This window comes from Carassius auratus, chromosome 38 (assembly GCF_003368295.1).
Source record: "Carassius auratus strain Wakin chromosome 38, ASM336829v1, whole genome shotgun sequence".
In the NCBI taxonomy this organism is placed as follows: Eukaryota; Metazoa; Chordata; class Actinopteri; order Cypriniformes; family Cyprinidae; genus Carassius; species Carassius auratus.
The window spans coordinates 10,181,535-10,197,473 of record NC_039280.1 but is presented as its reverse complement, the minus strand read 5'-3'; the positions used below and the strand labels follow the sequence as shown (position 1 = coordinate 10,197,473).

The 15,939-nt window shown below is 37.1% G+C and overlaps 1 protein-coding gene across 2 annotated transcripts in view; it reads right to left on the bottom strand.

Annotated features, from left to right (window-relative positions):
• galnt2 (UDP-N-acetyl-alpha-D-galactosamine:polypeptide N-acetylgalactosaminyltransferase 2) overlaps positions 1–12,290 on the bottom strand; it is a 70,783-nt gene extending 58,493 nt beyond the window's left edge. The window contains exon 1 of one of the 2 annotated variants that reach the window (XM_026223997.1): positions 12,034–12,290. In XM_026223997.1, coding sequence (XP_026079782.1) covers positions 12,034–12,129 — 96 coding nt within the window. In that variant the 5' untranslated portion in view covers positions 12,130–12,290. The remainder of the gene's footprint in view (positions 1–12,033) is intronic. The other variant, XM_026223998.1, reaches the window with a different exon arrangement.
• Positions 12,291–15,939: the final 3,649 nt, after the last annotated feature.

Sequence of the window (15,939 nt, the reverse complement as noted above, 5' to 3'; positions counted from 1 at the left end):
TTGTAATGTAGATTCTAACTGAAATATTGCTTTAAATAAAAAATAAAATAAATCTATAAGCTTTTCCTTTTTTTTTTTTTTTAAGATTTAGAAATTGGTAAAGATTTTTTTTCTCTTTTTTTTAAGAGAAACAATGAAAAGGTTTTTTCTTTCTAGTAAATCAACATTATACATTAATAGCGTCAACTGAACTTAACTTGCAAATAATTTTGAACACAGCAAGCAAACCTTTCTCATACCAAAATGCTTTTAAATTCAAAAGCATGAACTTATTTTCTTTATCTCAGCTAATGTCCTTCACTGATCTGGACCAGGTGGGATGACTCAGGGCACAGATGTTCACCTTTCATTAAAAGGTATGTAAATTAGCTAAACAGGACAGGTATGAGGGACCAGAGCCCTCAGACACTGTCAGGGTAACATAAATAAATAAATAAATATAAAATCCCAGAGAGGACAGCTAGACCAAGCCAAGTGGTTTATTGGTTGGTCTGCAATGGTAATGAAGATGCATGCGGAGCACTCATGGAAGCCACAGGCCTGGCAGAGGCTCAGGATGTGCCTGCAAATAATTAGATAAGCAGTGTACCTCTGCCGGATGCAACACCTCCCTAAAAGCAAAGCTGGCATGATGTACAAATGAGAGCCTGCTCATTTAAATCAGATATGGAAACAGGTCTAACCAAGTCAGTCTAATTTACAAGGTATGCTGGTGCGTGCCAGTGCCAGTCGCATTTCCACTGTCACTTCCGGGGCTTGATCGTGCCTTGGCGGGGCTTCCTCGTTGCCAACGGCCAGGGTTTTTTGGCCCGATGAATACCTTGGGCCAAAGCAGGCCAGCTGAGGCTAGAGGGGTTATGAACAAAGGTGGTGTTTCTCTGTGTCTGGAGAGCATCAGCGCCGTGGATCATTTCAGAAAGATAACAGCTTTAACACCAGAGACCTTTTTTTAAATAAGTTGAGCTCAAAACTCAATTTCAGTCAGCAGCGAGTGTTTGAAATAACTTGATCCGATGTGGATTATAATAACTAAACAAGGCAGAAATATTTAGAAGCGATGTAAAAGACTATGCACGCTAAACATTAACCATCCACATGACTCCATAGTTAACATAGTAAACATGGTAAATGCAACCACTTGGAGAAACCAGACGTCAACCTCTTATTCTCTATCACAATTGTGTATGGTGTAACTTATATTATCTGTCATAAGTCTCGTCTCGATAGTTTAGCTCCGCGTAGCCTATCATCAAATATAATAAGGTTTTATGTTCGGGAGCTTTTATAAAAATAGAGATATTATCATTCATTCTAAAATGCATATAGGCTAATGTGACTACAAATAAACAGAAACCCGAATGAATAAGCAGGCTATTTTCATAAGCGTTAAAAAAATAGCCTAAATCAATAAAATTTATTTCTGTATGATGAATTTTGAGTACTAATAAATTAATTCATTATGATCAATCTATCACTTATTCTATAGTAAAACATCGATGCTTTTGAATTTAAAGCATGCAAACACACTGCCGCATTTATCATGTTCGCTTTGTGATCGCGCCAGTTCCAGTGACTTATTTCTTAGTTTTCTGATATCTTCTCTTTGTTGGTGAAATGATGAGGTTGCGTGACATTGTCCTGAGAGGCAGGTAAAGGGCGGGTTTCTGGCCTCGGAGCTACTGGCCCGAGGCTATTAGCCCTGCCCAGTCCGTTTTAAGCCCTGGCTCACACTGGCCCGACCATGGAAATGCAGCTATTCAGATCTGCCTCCATCCACTTCTATTACATCAAACCTTTAAAGTGACAGTTCACCTAAAGATTTTAATTCTGTCATCATTTACACTCATGTCGTTCAAAAAACAAGTATGACATCACAGACATCCTTTAAAATATATTGTTTTCAGCCCTGCAGAAGAAAGTAAATTATACAAACTTGGAGCAACATGATGTCTTTTCATTTCGTTTTAAAAATTCAGTCGATCTTCTCATTTCACATGCTGTTTTTGGAAAACTATATACTAGGGAAGTATGCACATTCAGGAACAGGGACTGATACAATACGATTGACTAACAGGACTTCAGTTGGACCGAAGTGTATAAGACTTGAAACCCTCAGTCGTTTTTTGCGTAATGCCCAGTTTTTCCTCTGTGATTAACCAAGTTGCTTTAGTGTACAGATTTTAAAAGTTGTGTAGTTTATTCCAGCATTTAGTATGATTGAATTCCAACTCTATTTAAATGCACTTAAAGGCCTTTCATGGTTAAAATGAAATAATTACAATAATTTAAATTACCATTGAGAGTCTAGAGAATTTATAGCAGGGAAGGAAGAAGAAAAAAAACACTTTCAGTCTTTGAAACGACAGGGGTAATTCTCTGAGGAGTCTGTGGTTGAATATGCATGAAAGGTAACATTAGGCTGAAAGACAAGGGACCGCAGTCAGCACTGTCTGCCCTCCACTGCATGTTAATTAGCATGCAATCGATGTTTCTGAGAATTACAAAGCCATGGGAATGATTACACGGTTGCATTCTAGATTTAGTTTGAAATGTGGGGCAGAAAAATTTTAGACTAAACTGCATGGGTTAAATTATACATTGTGGCATCAATAAGGGCAATTTAGATCAAGCATCAGTGCATCTGAGCAGGCACATGATCGCCTTAAAAAAAGGAATACTATTTTCAACCAACACTTTCAATCAGGCTACAAGAGCCATGTACAAGCTGACAAATCTAGCTGAGCTTCAGTGACTCAAGTCCACCACTGCAGTCGATTTCTGTCAGTCAAAGTGGATGGTGACTTCCTGTGGCTCTTATTTCTTATTTCTGGTGACTCCGGTGCCATGTAGGCCAAACTGAAACTGTGGAGCAAGTAAAGTGAACATCGGCTGGCAGTTGACAAATGTTAAACAGACTAACGACACATTTCAGCCGGAACCAGCGATTTGAAGTTAAAAACATCTTAATGAAACACCCAGCTTTTCACATCACAAGACATTACCTGGTGGATTAGAGTCATGTGGCTTGATGCGATTTTATTAGCTGTTTGAGCTCACGTGCTGACGGCACCCATTCACTGCAGAGGATCTATTGGTGAGCAAGTAATTCTAAATTTCTCAAAATCTGTTCCAATGAAGAAACAAACTCATGTACATCTTGGATGGCCTGAGTTTGAGTATTTTGGGTGAACTTTTTTCGGTAGCAAAGTGTGATAAGTGCAAGGTGTAGCTGTCTTATAGCATGAAGTAGCCTTTAATCAGCGGCATTGTAAAGTCTTTCGCTGAGATGATGATGATACATCACTGGAGGCGATTCAAAAATCTGAGCTCATTAAAATTATATGGCTGTAATTTGATTGGTCTGTTGGTCTCTCTGAGCTGCCGAGGCGGCAAACAGCCCGAAAGCACTTGGCTAAGAAATCCTCATCTTCAACACGTTCATGCCCTCTGGCAGTATTCACAGCGCTTTCCCATTAGTGTATACGTCTCGATATGTGAAGAACCAGGCCCTTCAATATAGTCTAAACAACTCTGACTGCTCAGTGCTCATAGAGGATCTTTGTTTAATCTACGTGGGAAACATGCTACGCTATTTCAAACAAGCTGACAGAGCAGATGTGTCTGCTGTAGACACGAAGCGGATGTTCATTCCCGGGATGTGTTATTGGTTTCCACGAACAGTGATGGTGAGAGAAAAATAAATAAATCTGTTGTACTATACAGGATTACCATTCAAAATGACTACACATGTAAAATACCATAAATCCATACTACTTTGTTAAAACAGAAAATTAAAACTCTAAAAACTATAATAAATACTTGGCATTCTACAAGTAAATGCATCTCAAGATAATGGACCATTTAAAGGATGAATAAATATTTATAGTATTCCTCAATCTTCTACAGAACAAAGAGAGAAAAACTAAGTCCCCACGAAAATACAGGAAACCTGAACTTAATGGTTATTTGGCAATTATATAGCGCAGAGTTTAATATAGAATTTACACATTTCAAAATATCAGAGATTGAGGTGACCTTGTACCTTTTTGAGAAAAACAAACAAACACATTAGTAATTGATTACCATCCCTTTAATTAAATGCTAGATTATTTAAATATTAAGGCTTAATATTAAGGATAATAAATATCCAATATCAAACAAAATTAATAAATAAAATATCTTTAAAATTTAAATTTCACAAATATCAGTAACTGATCTAGTGCAGATATATTGAGAATCCTTAATGATGGCACTGACTGAATAACACGTCTCTAAACGACTCTGTAAAAAACACATCACCACTGAAAACACAGGCAATGAAATCAGGAATCTTTTCTCTGATATTAAACAGAATAATTAACTTTGTTCATTTTTCACGGCTACTTTGAAGTCCTCACACTCTTACTGTGAGAGAGCTGCCTTTAGGCTTGAACACTGGGAACAATGAGACACACTTGACTGCATTTGATATTCATCTCTATTTCAAAGGACTGAGGGGGTTATGTTGCTCTTGTGGCGAAATCTTCTAAATAGCTATAGTCAATTATATCATTCTTAAAATAGTTCTTCAAGGTAGACCGTTACTGTATATTTTCAATGTTAGATCTGCTCCATCAGAAGATCATTTAAAAATTCACCCAGCATGAACCAGCAGACACCACAGGACAAACATCCTCAGAGAAGGAGAAAAAAAAAAAAAAACTTTTTTGACCGGCTGAACTCAAATGAAAGTCATGAGTTACATATGCCTTCAGAGAATACAGATATTGCCTTTACAGGCTCCATACTCTCCATACTAAGATGCCTGCTGGGAAACTAGGCTTAAAAACAAGTCTAAAATACTTTCACCACGTATCTCGAAAAGCATGAGCCAGTAAGCGCTTATCAACAACCAACACTCAGTTTTTGTTTTGTCTTGGAGATGATGAAACAGAGAGATGTGTTATATCACGATAAGAATGTTTCGGTACCAACAGTGCTAAACAATAAAGATGAAGGGCAATCATTAATGTAAAGTGGTACACAATGTGTCCATGGAATTTTTTTTCACCAGATTTTAGGTTGAAACACACATGAATATAAAACGAGAGTGCATACCTTACAATTAACTTTTTTGTTTTACAAATGCAATAGGCAGAGCAGTGGAATTAAAAAAGATTTTATAGTCTAGGAATGCTTTACTTCCATGTTTTACCATGAGAGACGCAAGTACACTGGTCAAATGGAATACAGTTCAGCTGGCAAACACAGAACTGTGAATTTATGTTTCCTGCAAAGAGTCCTATAACATGTGAAAACACTCTCTTTTTATGGAATCTAAGCCTCTATGGACCAATATAAGGCGTCTGACTGTGTTAATCATAAAAGATAACCTCACAGAATGATGTCATTGAGTTGCCACAAGAGGAATATCCAGTATCTAAACCCTGCTGAAGAACGAATGACCCTTAACATCAAAAGCTCATTTCTTCTCATTTGCATTGCACTCATATACGTCTCGCAGTGGCTCATACATATTTCACAGAGACATGAGAGACTGATGACTAAACTAAACACAAAAAACACAGGAAGATGACTTCTCTGCAAACGGTAATGGATATTTTCTGATCACACATTCAGCTGGAGATACACTTCCATAGAAGACATTGGCCCTTTGGGTAAACAGGCTTGCCGTTCTTCACCTCTACATGTAATATTTACAGACTCTTTGGTAGTTAAGGTGTCCAAAGATGCAAGTTTCAGGTTTTTAATCTTCACATTCTTATGCTAGTGCACATTTTATCCTATCTTTTTATGGATTTTGCCATTCATGTTTCACTTCCTCCTGGCTCACAGCCAATATGCTGACAAGCCTTTGGGTGAGTCTGAACTGAACTCCCAAATAGTGCTTCCTCTTCCACCGTTCACTCAAACAGACTTAAAAATTATCTAAAAACAACCAGGATGTGCTGTTTAATGAGAACACGCAGAGAAGCTTTAGTTTACAAGGCTAGTATCAAGCATGAATAGATACAAAAACTGTTCTAAGGAGAGAGATTATAGAAATTGTCTCCGAACAATGTGGTTACAGACTGAAGTGGTAAGCAGGGAAGTATTAATTTTTTTCATATCTCACTCCCTAACTGAATAAGCAGTTGTGGGAGAATTGAAAAGGATTTCTGCAAATCCCCACAGAGACTTTTATCTTACCAAATATTACAGAAAAATCATCTCCCTGGTGCCAAAAACCTCAGTAAAAATGTTGAATCTTTGGACAAGACAATTCTTCAAAGGTAATCACTGCATGTCAAGAGTTATCACTTCAACAACTCTTGGGGAGTTGTAATGCAGAGTCTTTTGTAATGCAGTAATTTTTTCAGAGTAAAATATCTAATTTGGCCTAAAAGGCAGGACTATAATATAACTCCTAGTGAGTATCTTAGACTTATAACTCCGATTGAGTGAAAAAAAAAAAAAAAATGAAACATTAAAAACCGCAATAATTGTGAATTAGATACCATGAAATGTTAATAAAAAATATGAAAAATGGATATTCGTTTTTAAAGCTGAAAAACAAAGCTAAAGTTAGCTACTCCACAGTCTCTCCGTTTCCACATAAACTACAGATTTCTCATCTCAAACACCATCTTAAAATATATAACTGGCCTCACCCGTTCACTCTCACTATTTCAGCTAAAGCCCTTGTATACATCCGGTAAAAACAGAGTGAACTGCGAAAGAGGAATTCCATGGTCATAAACCTTAACCAATGACCTCTGAGGTCCCTCAGTTGTCCATTGTATCCAAAGTTACAGCACACGAGAGAGGAGTCTCTTTTCAAGAGAAGGGTCTTTAAAACCCTTTATGGACACATAACCATGTTCCGGTTAAAGCAAAGGTCAGGTCATAAAAAAAAGCAATGTGCCTCATATATGATTTGCCTGCTCATATCAAAGGTGAAAACATCAGGAAGCTCTCTTACACAGTCGGTTCACGACTAGTGGCTCGGTTTAAAACATAAGATCACCGATTCGGTCTCAGGAGTTAAACTCTGCAGAATCAACAAGATGACAACACATAATCTTGTGAAATCCAGTTGCCAACTTAAAAGAAACCAAAAAATATTGAGGTCTTTTGAAGCTAAGCTGGTAGATAAGAGGAAGAAAAACATCCCATGGCAAAGAGCTACCAAAAAAAAAAAAAAAAAGCATCCCATTTTCAAGGCTATAGAGTTTTTGCAGACAGGTTCACAGGGAAGAGATAGAAGCCTTCAAATTTAAAACCCAATTCACCTTCCGGTGAGTAAAACGTAACCTCAATGTCCAGGACGTTCTTCCACACAAAACTGACAGGGATCTTTGGCATTTGCTATTTCTTACATCAGTCTTGCATCTTCCAAAATAGCTCTAGTCAATTGTACAATCTCCAAAGCCCAAAAGTAGGACTCTTATTTTGACAATGCTGATAACACCAATCCCCAGATACTCCATCTCCATTATTTTTTCGCTCTGTGTAGTTCTGTCTAATAGCTAAATTATTAGTGTGATATCATGAGCCGTTTCCTTCAGTTTTAACGAACATTTTAAAGAATCGCATCAGAAACGAGTGATGGAAATGACAAATTTGGAATAAAAATCAATTAATTTGTTTTTATGCTCGTTTGGTGGTTTTTGACTTGTGCGAAAAAGGGTTACTCCACCCCAAAATGAAAAAGTGAAAAAATTTCTACACTTTCAGGTAGATACGTTTATAATCCTGTGAAACTTTTTTTGACTGTTGTCATTAGTAACGTTGCCAATAATTTCACCACCAACAGCAATGCATTTGACTTAATATTCTAGTTTTCATGACTTAAAATGTATTATATAAAAAGCAATAATGATTGGTTAATTAATGATAACCATAGGATATGGTTTTATTGAATAAAATGTTAAAATATAATGTAAGCTAATAAACAATTTGCACTTTTTACAAATGCCTTAAAACTGCACCAATGGCCTGGTAATTGCTTTTGTTATACTTACAGGATGATCATATCCATGTTTAATACAGACCAAACATTAAATTCAAATTTCCACTTCATTTTTTAGTTTTGGCCACCTTTTTGCTACAGCCGCTTTAATTTCTTCAGCAAAAACATATGGGCATAACAACCCTTACCAAAATTAACCATGGTTTTATCATAGTAAAACTGATTCATTGTGGGATTTCTGAATGCTTGAGGCTATAAAATCAATCAGTCAACTGTATTAATACAATCATAGCCACAGGGATCCTCAAATCTGGACCTCGAGATCCAGTTTCCTGCAGAGTTTAGCTCTAAACCTAATCAAACACACCAGAGCATGCTAATCAGTGCCAATCAATGTATTTGGGATCATTCGAAAAACCGCAGACAGGTGACTTTAATCAGGGTTTGAGCTAAACTCTGCAGTGCATTGGACCTCCAGGGCAAGATTTAATGAAGGGGGTCTAGAGCTACAATTGTAATTTAAATTAAATTGTATAATTTATAAATGTATTTATTTACTTTTATATTTTATTTAAGTTCTATTTTGAGCCCTAATAGTAGTTTTTGTTTTTTTTTTAAGGAGGGGGCACAACAATACTATTCTGCTTAGGGCACCCATTTGGCCAGCAGCGGCCCTGGACATGGGGTTAAGTGATTAATGACAATAATTTTCATTTTAGGGTGGAGTATCCCTTTAATGCAAATAATGCATTTGGCGTATAAAATCCTCCATGCTGCATGATAAAAGTCATGTGACTACGCTATGGGCCAATCTTGTTCCGCAGCATGTGAAATTTTATGGTCATTCTGAAATGCCTGAGCAACGATGAGAAACCCACAGTCTCGGTCAAGAAAAAATGAGTGCCCCTGCTTCGCATTTTTTTTCTCGCTACAAAATTCATCTGTAGGACACTCATCAGAACCAAATGGCTTACTTTCCTCTGGTATCAAAAGGCAGAAACAAAGAAAAAAGGAAGACACACAGCTTTGTGAGAGCTGACCGAATCCGTCATGCACTTTGGTTCATCCTGATGTTAACAAGCTTTGATTTGAACAAGTGACTGAAAGCAGTTCGGCCCCATCCCAACACCGCCACTGTAATCCTGCCAACAGCGGCAGAACAATCAGCATGTCAATAATTGTGTTGTGGAGCAGATATCAGATCAAACGCATTTCTCAGTGGAGATAAAAACCCCCTGTTTTCCCATCCCGCCCGCATCCGAGGCCAGCCGTGGCTCCAAAAAAACAATCCGATAGAGAAAATATTCAGAATTTGACCTATGCATAACTGAGGTACTAGAATCTGTGATGAGTGTCTGTGCAACCCCACCGTCCCGGGGCTGTCATTCACCCTCGCTGGTTGCAGAAACTAATTTCTGTTTAAACATCTGTTTAAAATCTATTATGCAACAGTTATTGCAGAAATAAATGCATAAGGACAAGGCAAAGGTCAGGTCAATTTAAAATCTTCAATAAAATGAATTAAGTAATTTTACGGATATAAAAGAACAAGCTGCACCATACCGTAGCATCGATGTCTCGTTCAATGTAGAGAAGGATTCAACAAAGTGCCCTGAGCCAGATGAAGAAGCGCTAATCAGCTGTTCAGCCACTTGCTTATGCTACACTACATGAAGCTTTAAAACATATCCAAGAGCAGCTGTATTCACGCATTATGAGGTTATATGATAAAAGCAGCAATAAACCAGTAGAGAAACCTGCTAAACAGCAAGGCCTTTGAAAGGCAGTATATTTCTATTCCAGCCATGCAACGTTTCCCATTTCGGACCGCAGTATAGGACAATAACAACTTGTGAACATCAAACTATGATCGACAAACAATAGAGTTACATTCAGTAATGTACATTCAGAGTGCCATAAGGGAGGAATTCCCAAATGTGCAGCGGTCCATTCACCTCATTGCCTTGATCACAATATCAAATGCACTCACGATAGAAAAGGAGTTGGCTGACTGCAGCTGACAGACAGCAATGGAAACAAAGCATAAAACACAACAAAATCCTCAAGACAGTGTGTCATTTAATACAAAGGGAAGTACACGAGCTGAATATTTGCCTTTGAGCAAAGGAATTTCAACAAACTTCCTTCGAGACAGATGGTATGTTACTAAAAAGTGTGGTTTCATGGTACACCACCCTCACTCAAAACCGAGTGCAATATGTACCTACTGTCAAGTGATAATTAATGAGATACAGATTTACAGCTTCTAGATATCAGAGGTTACTGTAAATGTTCAAATGTGTTGTCTTTTTTTTTTTTGAAGATTATGGTTCTTTATACGACAGTCAGTTCACAATTATTTGTGGCATTATAACCGTCTGACATACGGCACAGTCCAAATACACTGGGACCTAATATACGTACATGCACACTTCTTCATTTTTAATGTGGAAATAAACAATTTCCTGTTAATGGGCAAGATGTACGATTTATTAACCCAATGGGTAGATAGAAGAACAAAGTGCAGTAAACAGTAAAACTATATTATTCTGCAGCTAAAATAACTGAAAGCAACTGACACCAGAAATTTTGCACATTCACACTACCAATTGTATCGAATATCACACTGCTTCAGATATGCTTAAAACCGCAGTCTGTACCTTTTGGCACTCTAGCGATTAATAAACAGAACTGTGTGCATCTTGGGAAAGAACATTGTAGCCGGTGTTGTCGATGTAGCATACTTTGTCAGAATAGCATACCGGAAGTTGATTTTTATAGCGGAGCCTGTCAATTTAACCTACTTTGTCTGTATTCAAAATACAGTTTATAAAGGGGTATGCTTTTTTTGATAGCTCCTGGTTTAATAAAAATACAGTTTATACAGTGGTTGCTGTTTTGATAGCCCCTGGTAAGGTTTAATAAAAAATACAGTTTATACAGTGGTTGCTGTTTTGATAGCCCCTGGTAAGGTTTAATAAAAAATACAGTTTATAAAGGGCTATGCTGTTTACCGCTTGTAATCTTAGGTATGCTGAAATTGTTTAAATTTAATGCATGCGCAGCAGTGAAATTGGTGGAATTGCACATGGGTTAAATTTAAACATCATTCGGCATTAGCCAAAGGTATCCCATTCTGATGGGTATGGTGTTCCGTCAGAACACCAGAGCTACTTCTCTCGATTTATGTCTATGACGCAGCGGTTTCACCAGTACCAGTCTGAATATAAAAATTCAGGAGAAGACAAAAACATGATTTGGAAAATGGATTCATGATGTACTCGCTTACATTAATTTGATAAATTCTGAACACACAGTGTTACGGACTGCAGATTTAAATGACAACTAAACACGTTATTAAAACTAAGCCTAAAGATCTCATTATTCAGTAGATTAGAAGTAAACTGCGATAAAAGATCAAACCTTTTAATCGTGAATGATTCAAGGACTCAAAGCACACACAAACATACTCTATTGTGTCGCCACCTACTGGCGGAACGAGGTAAACTGCAGAAGCGTCACTGACGGAGTCTGAACGACTCTTCCATTGAACGCTTTCTCCGACTCACGGAGAAAATCATAGTCCCTACCACCAGTAAAACGTCCCAGACTAAATATTAGCCAAATAATTCAAAATTCCAAATGTAAAAAACTGAAATGCTCATGTATTAATCGCAGGTTTAGCTCTACCCTGTAACATTCAAAAGCGAAAAGCTCATGTTAGTAAGCAGTTTAACGTTCCTCTTGCTCCAAAGAAATTCGGCGTATCAAAGCTTTTAAAAACGACTTCGGAATGATACACCTTTTGGAAACACGAGCACAACATAGCAGGCTCTGAATTCAGTTAAAACAGACGAGGTTATTTGAGAAGTCTCGCCGTGAAATCACAGCACGGAGCGATAACAATATCTTTGTGAGTCCACTCAACAGACTTTGGCTATTTAAACGTGCTGGTTCTCTCGCCGTAGTGACTGTTATTCCTCATTCATCCGCAAACGAAATAATTCGACACAGTCACCGCTAACAACTTATAATAGCACCGATCCAGCAACATGCAAGAAGAAGCGAACAGAAAAACCTACCTTTCGACTCAGCGTTGTCCCCGAATAGAAATAATACGCTATGCCTAGAACCCAAAGCACAGCGAAACATAGTAATACCCTAGATTTCCTGCGCATTGCTGTGATTTTGGATGGGATAATGCAGTGGCTGACTCGGGGTTTAATGCCGTGAAAAGCCACTGACGTCCTCGTTCTGCGTCTCGCTGTGGCTACAGCGCCCAACTAACACGAAATCACCAGCAGCACTGGTTGGGTAGAGGAAGAAGCAGGAAACAGCCAGCATCACCGGGTTAGAGGGGAAAGGGTAAGCGACTTTAATCCAATCACGCTCCGCAGAGACGCGGAAGGAGGCGGGTTGGGGGCGGGGCTATACAGTCAGTGGGGTGGAGACATCTATGCTTAAGATGCGCCCAATAATCATTTGGTTCATACTCATTTCTGACAAACACATTTTGTTATATAGTTATGCTCTTCTCACGGAAGTTATATGAAAATATGTACATTTATGTGCTTGCCTTTGCGCACACTGCACAATGTCTTTGCCCGGCTGTTCACTTATTATTAATTTTAGCAAATGGTTTTAATTTTTTAACTTAGTAAGTAATTATTCACCAAAAATGCATTTAATGAAACGTGCGTAGAAAGATTTAGTAAATCTTACAAAAGTTTATGTGTCCGCAGTGATATATTCCAGGCCCAGTAAAAGAAAATAATGGGGTTTTTTTCAACAAAGTGTAAATCCAGCCTAATGCAGGGAGTCTCAAGCAGCTAAACCTTTTAATATATATATATAATTTTTTTTTTTTTTTTTTTTTTTTTTTTTTTTTTTTGGTATATTTTCATTGTTAAATTTGTAAAATCACCATAGGTTGTTATATTACCCAGCATTAAATTAAAAACAAAACAGTAAATTTAAAATTAAAATTAAAAAAGTAGTTTCATATGGCTACAAAAGGCTTTCTGTATTTGAGGTCCTTCTCTCTTCTGTGACTCAGGGTTATATAGTTAACTAGAAATAAAAACAAAGCCATACAATTTAATTCCTTTATATCTGAAATGTGTTAACTGAAATTAAATAAAAAGACTACTTAACTAAAACTGAAATAAAATTGAAAAATTATATAGACATTATAAAACAAATACAGATGACAAAACAAGTAATTATAAAATGTAAGCATAATAAATAAGAATAAAATCATTTTTTAAGAAAAATAAAAACTAATAGTATCTCAATGGTAGTAAACCAACCACGCTGTTATTTTTGTCTGTAATTTATATCAGCAGATTTACATACTTTAATTAAAATAATTAAAAACACTAAAACAAAAAAATATGCAATATTAAATTCTTATTCTGACGGCACCCATTCACTGCAGAGGATCCATAGGTGAGCAAGTAATATAATGCTACATTTTTCTAAATCTGTTCCAGTTAGGAAACAATCTCATGATGGCCTGAGGGTGAGTACATTTTCAGCAAATTTTCATTTTGGGGTGAAATATTTCTCTAAGATTATGTTAATGTAACTAAATTTAAATAATTAAAGTTTTGACTTATTAGGGCCCTCTAGAAGTTTGCAGAATGCCCTTGTTTTAGAACCACTGCTCCAGAATCACTCCCACCTTTCACCCCTTTAGTTACTGTCCTGTGTGTCAGGACCATTGCTGAGCCAAAGTGTGATGCTTAATAAAAGCTTCAGAAAAAGAAAAAAAAAGAACCTTTCCACCGGAATGAAAGCAGATTTACACTTCAATGCTGGATGTCTGCTGGAATTTAGTTTAAATATTTGAAAGAGCCCTTCAGAGATTTCGAGATGAGCAGCGCTGGTCCATGCAATAGCTGTCTGATGACTGATTTAAGACGGCCGATAGTGACATTCATTTATTCATCAAAATGGGTCCACTGGGTATCTTTTAAAACCTGTGGAAAAAAAGCCAACTAATGTATTGATAAAAAAATGCTTTAAATGATCAGTAGCTTACTGTAATGAATAATGCAAGCTACAGTTAGATGAACTAGGTTCTACAGTTTTAAATAACTCATTAAAATTTGACCCAAGATCCAAAATGTTTTTGAGCAATCTAATCATTTGAATAAGGGACGAGGCAGATTTAGAAACACTGCTGCACTTCCAAGGAAACACTTGAATGACCTACTTTTCATATGATGACAAGCACTGCAGACTGGATCTTTATGTGCGCACAGCACTGCAGTTAAAGATTTGGGCTGGCAAATGGCACCCCATTCAATCCCTTTTCAAACTTGAGCAAAGCACTTATCCTCAGATTGCTCCAAGACAGCTGTTGATGTTGTAAGTGTGCTGTAAATTGATTAGGATTGAGTGTCTATGAAATAACAAATAGCCAGATGATTCAATCATGATGTGCCAAGACTCTCAAATATAATAACATAATAAGGTAAATGGTTTATTTATTTGGAGATGACATCAACATATAGGTTATAAGAATTCAATGTATAAATATATGTAAGTCTAAAATAACCTTTAGCCTTTTAGGATAAAATTGAAATAAGATTTTCAAATGTCATCTGGGATCGGCAATAGACTAAAATGTCGCCAGACACCAAGATTTCCTATTTCAAGTTTTAAGTCATTTTCTGTATCTGAATTGCCATGATTTTATGGGACCGGTATTTATATCTGTTGCATCACAACTTCCTTCATAACAGAAAAAAACTTTCTGGCACTCTTCAAGTTCTATCAGATTTGAAGATTGATGAAATGATTTATAGTCAAAAACCAATACAAGCCTCAAGAACGTCATTAAACATCTCATTATTATTCCTCTACTGTGGGGACATTTGGCTCATAGCCTAAAATTGGAGTTAGTATAATTTCCTATGGCATCTATATTTTGTAAAAGGTCTCTGTGCTTTATTACTCCCCCAACCGTCCAATATTTTTTTAGTCCCCCGAAAATCAGTTGTAAGGATTTCCTGATGCCTTGAGAACAGGAATGAAAGGAGAGTCTATGCCTAAACTGCCATATTTAGGCAGGGAGTATGATTACAATTCTAACCTACCATTTTGTCATGTTGGTGGTGACAAAAATATGCTTTATTCTCTTATGTCACATGAATATCCCTCTGCATAAACGCCCAGTGGACGTTTAGCCATTCAGCAAAAAAGTTTCAATTCTGATGATAGATTTTCAGTGTACAATTATATCAAGATTAAAGATGTAGAATAAGATGTTTTCTGTTCTGAGATACTGCCTGGAGTGAATTGTAAAAATGTCCAGGGAGTTTATGGAAAATGAAGATCTCAACATGTTTTTATGAAAGCTCCATCTCCATAGGGAAATAACAGCGTTCTTAAAATTGGCTGCTGGACTATATAACAACATGAAGTCAATGACCGCTCTTAACCTTGATTGGAAAAACAATAACATTCAAAAGCAATTTGATTCCAAAGGCCAACTTCACATATTTATATCGGCGCACATCTTCAAACATCAACACTCTCACTGAGCGATTAAACCTTAAATGTAAGGCCAGCTGACTATTAAACATACAGCAATGCAAGAAATATGGTAGAACATGAGAAGTAACGCTGGAACTCTAATAAACACACAGTGATGCATGCTGTTGTAACCTTAGATAAATATACAATTCTAATTGTCATCCAAAGTTTCTGACAGATATCCATGCTCTGTGAGTGTGAACAGGACTGTTTTCATCTTATATTAGTTATTTTTATGACCCGTCTTTATATGTGTACTGTCGGCAAACAGCTTTTTCCCTCTTCGTTCAATGGTTTGTTGTATCTAAGGGCCTACATTTGAGCATTCACCGGGGCTAATGAGGCAAATCTGTTTTTCGACAGACTTGGCCATCGTCCACTGTTCTGATCATCCCTGCCAGCTCCTAGGTGCCGGCTGCGATGCTTTCTGCACCGTTCTAGTCCTT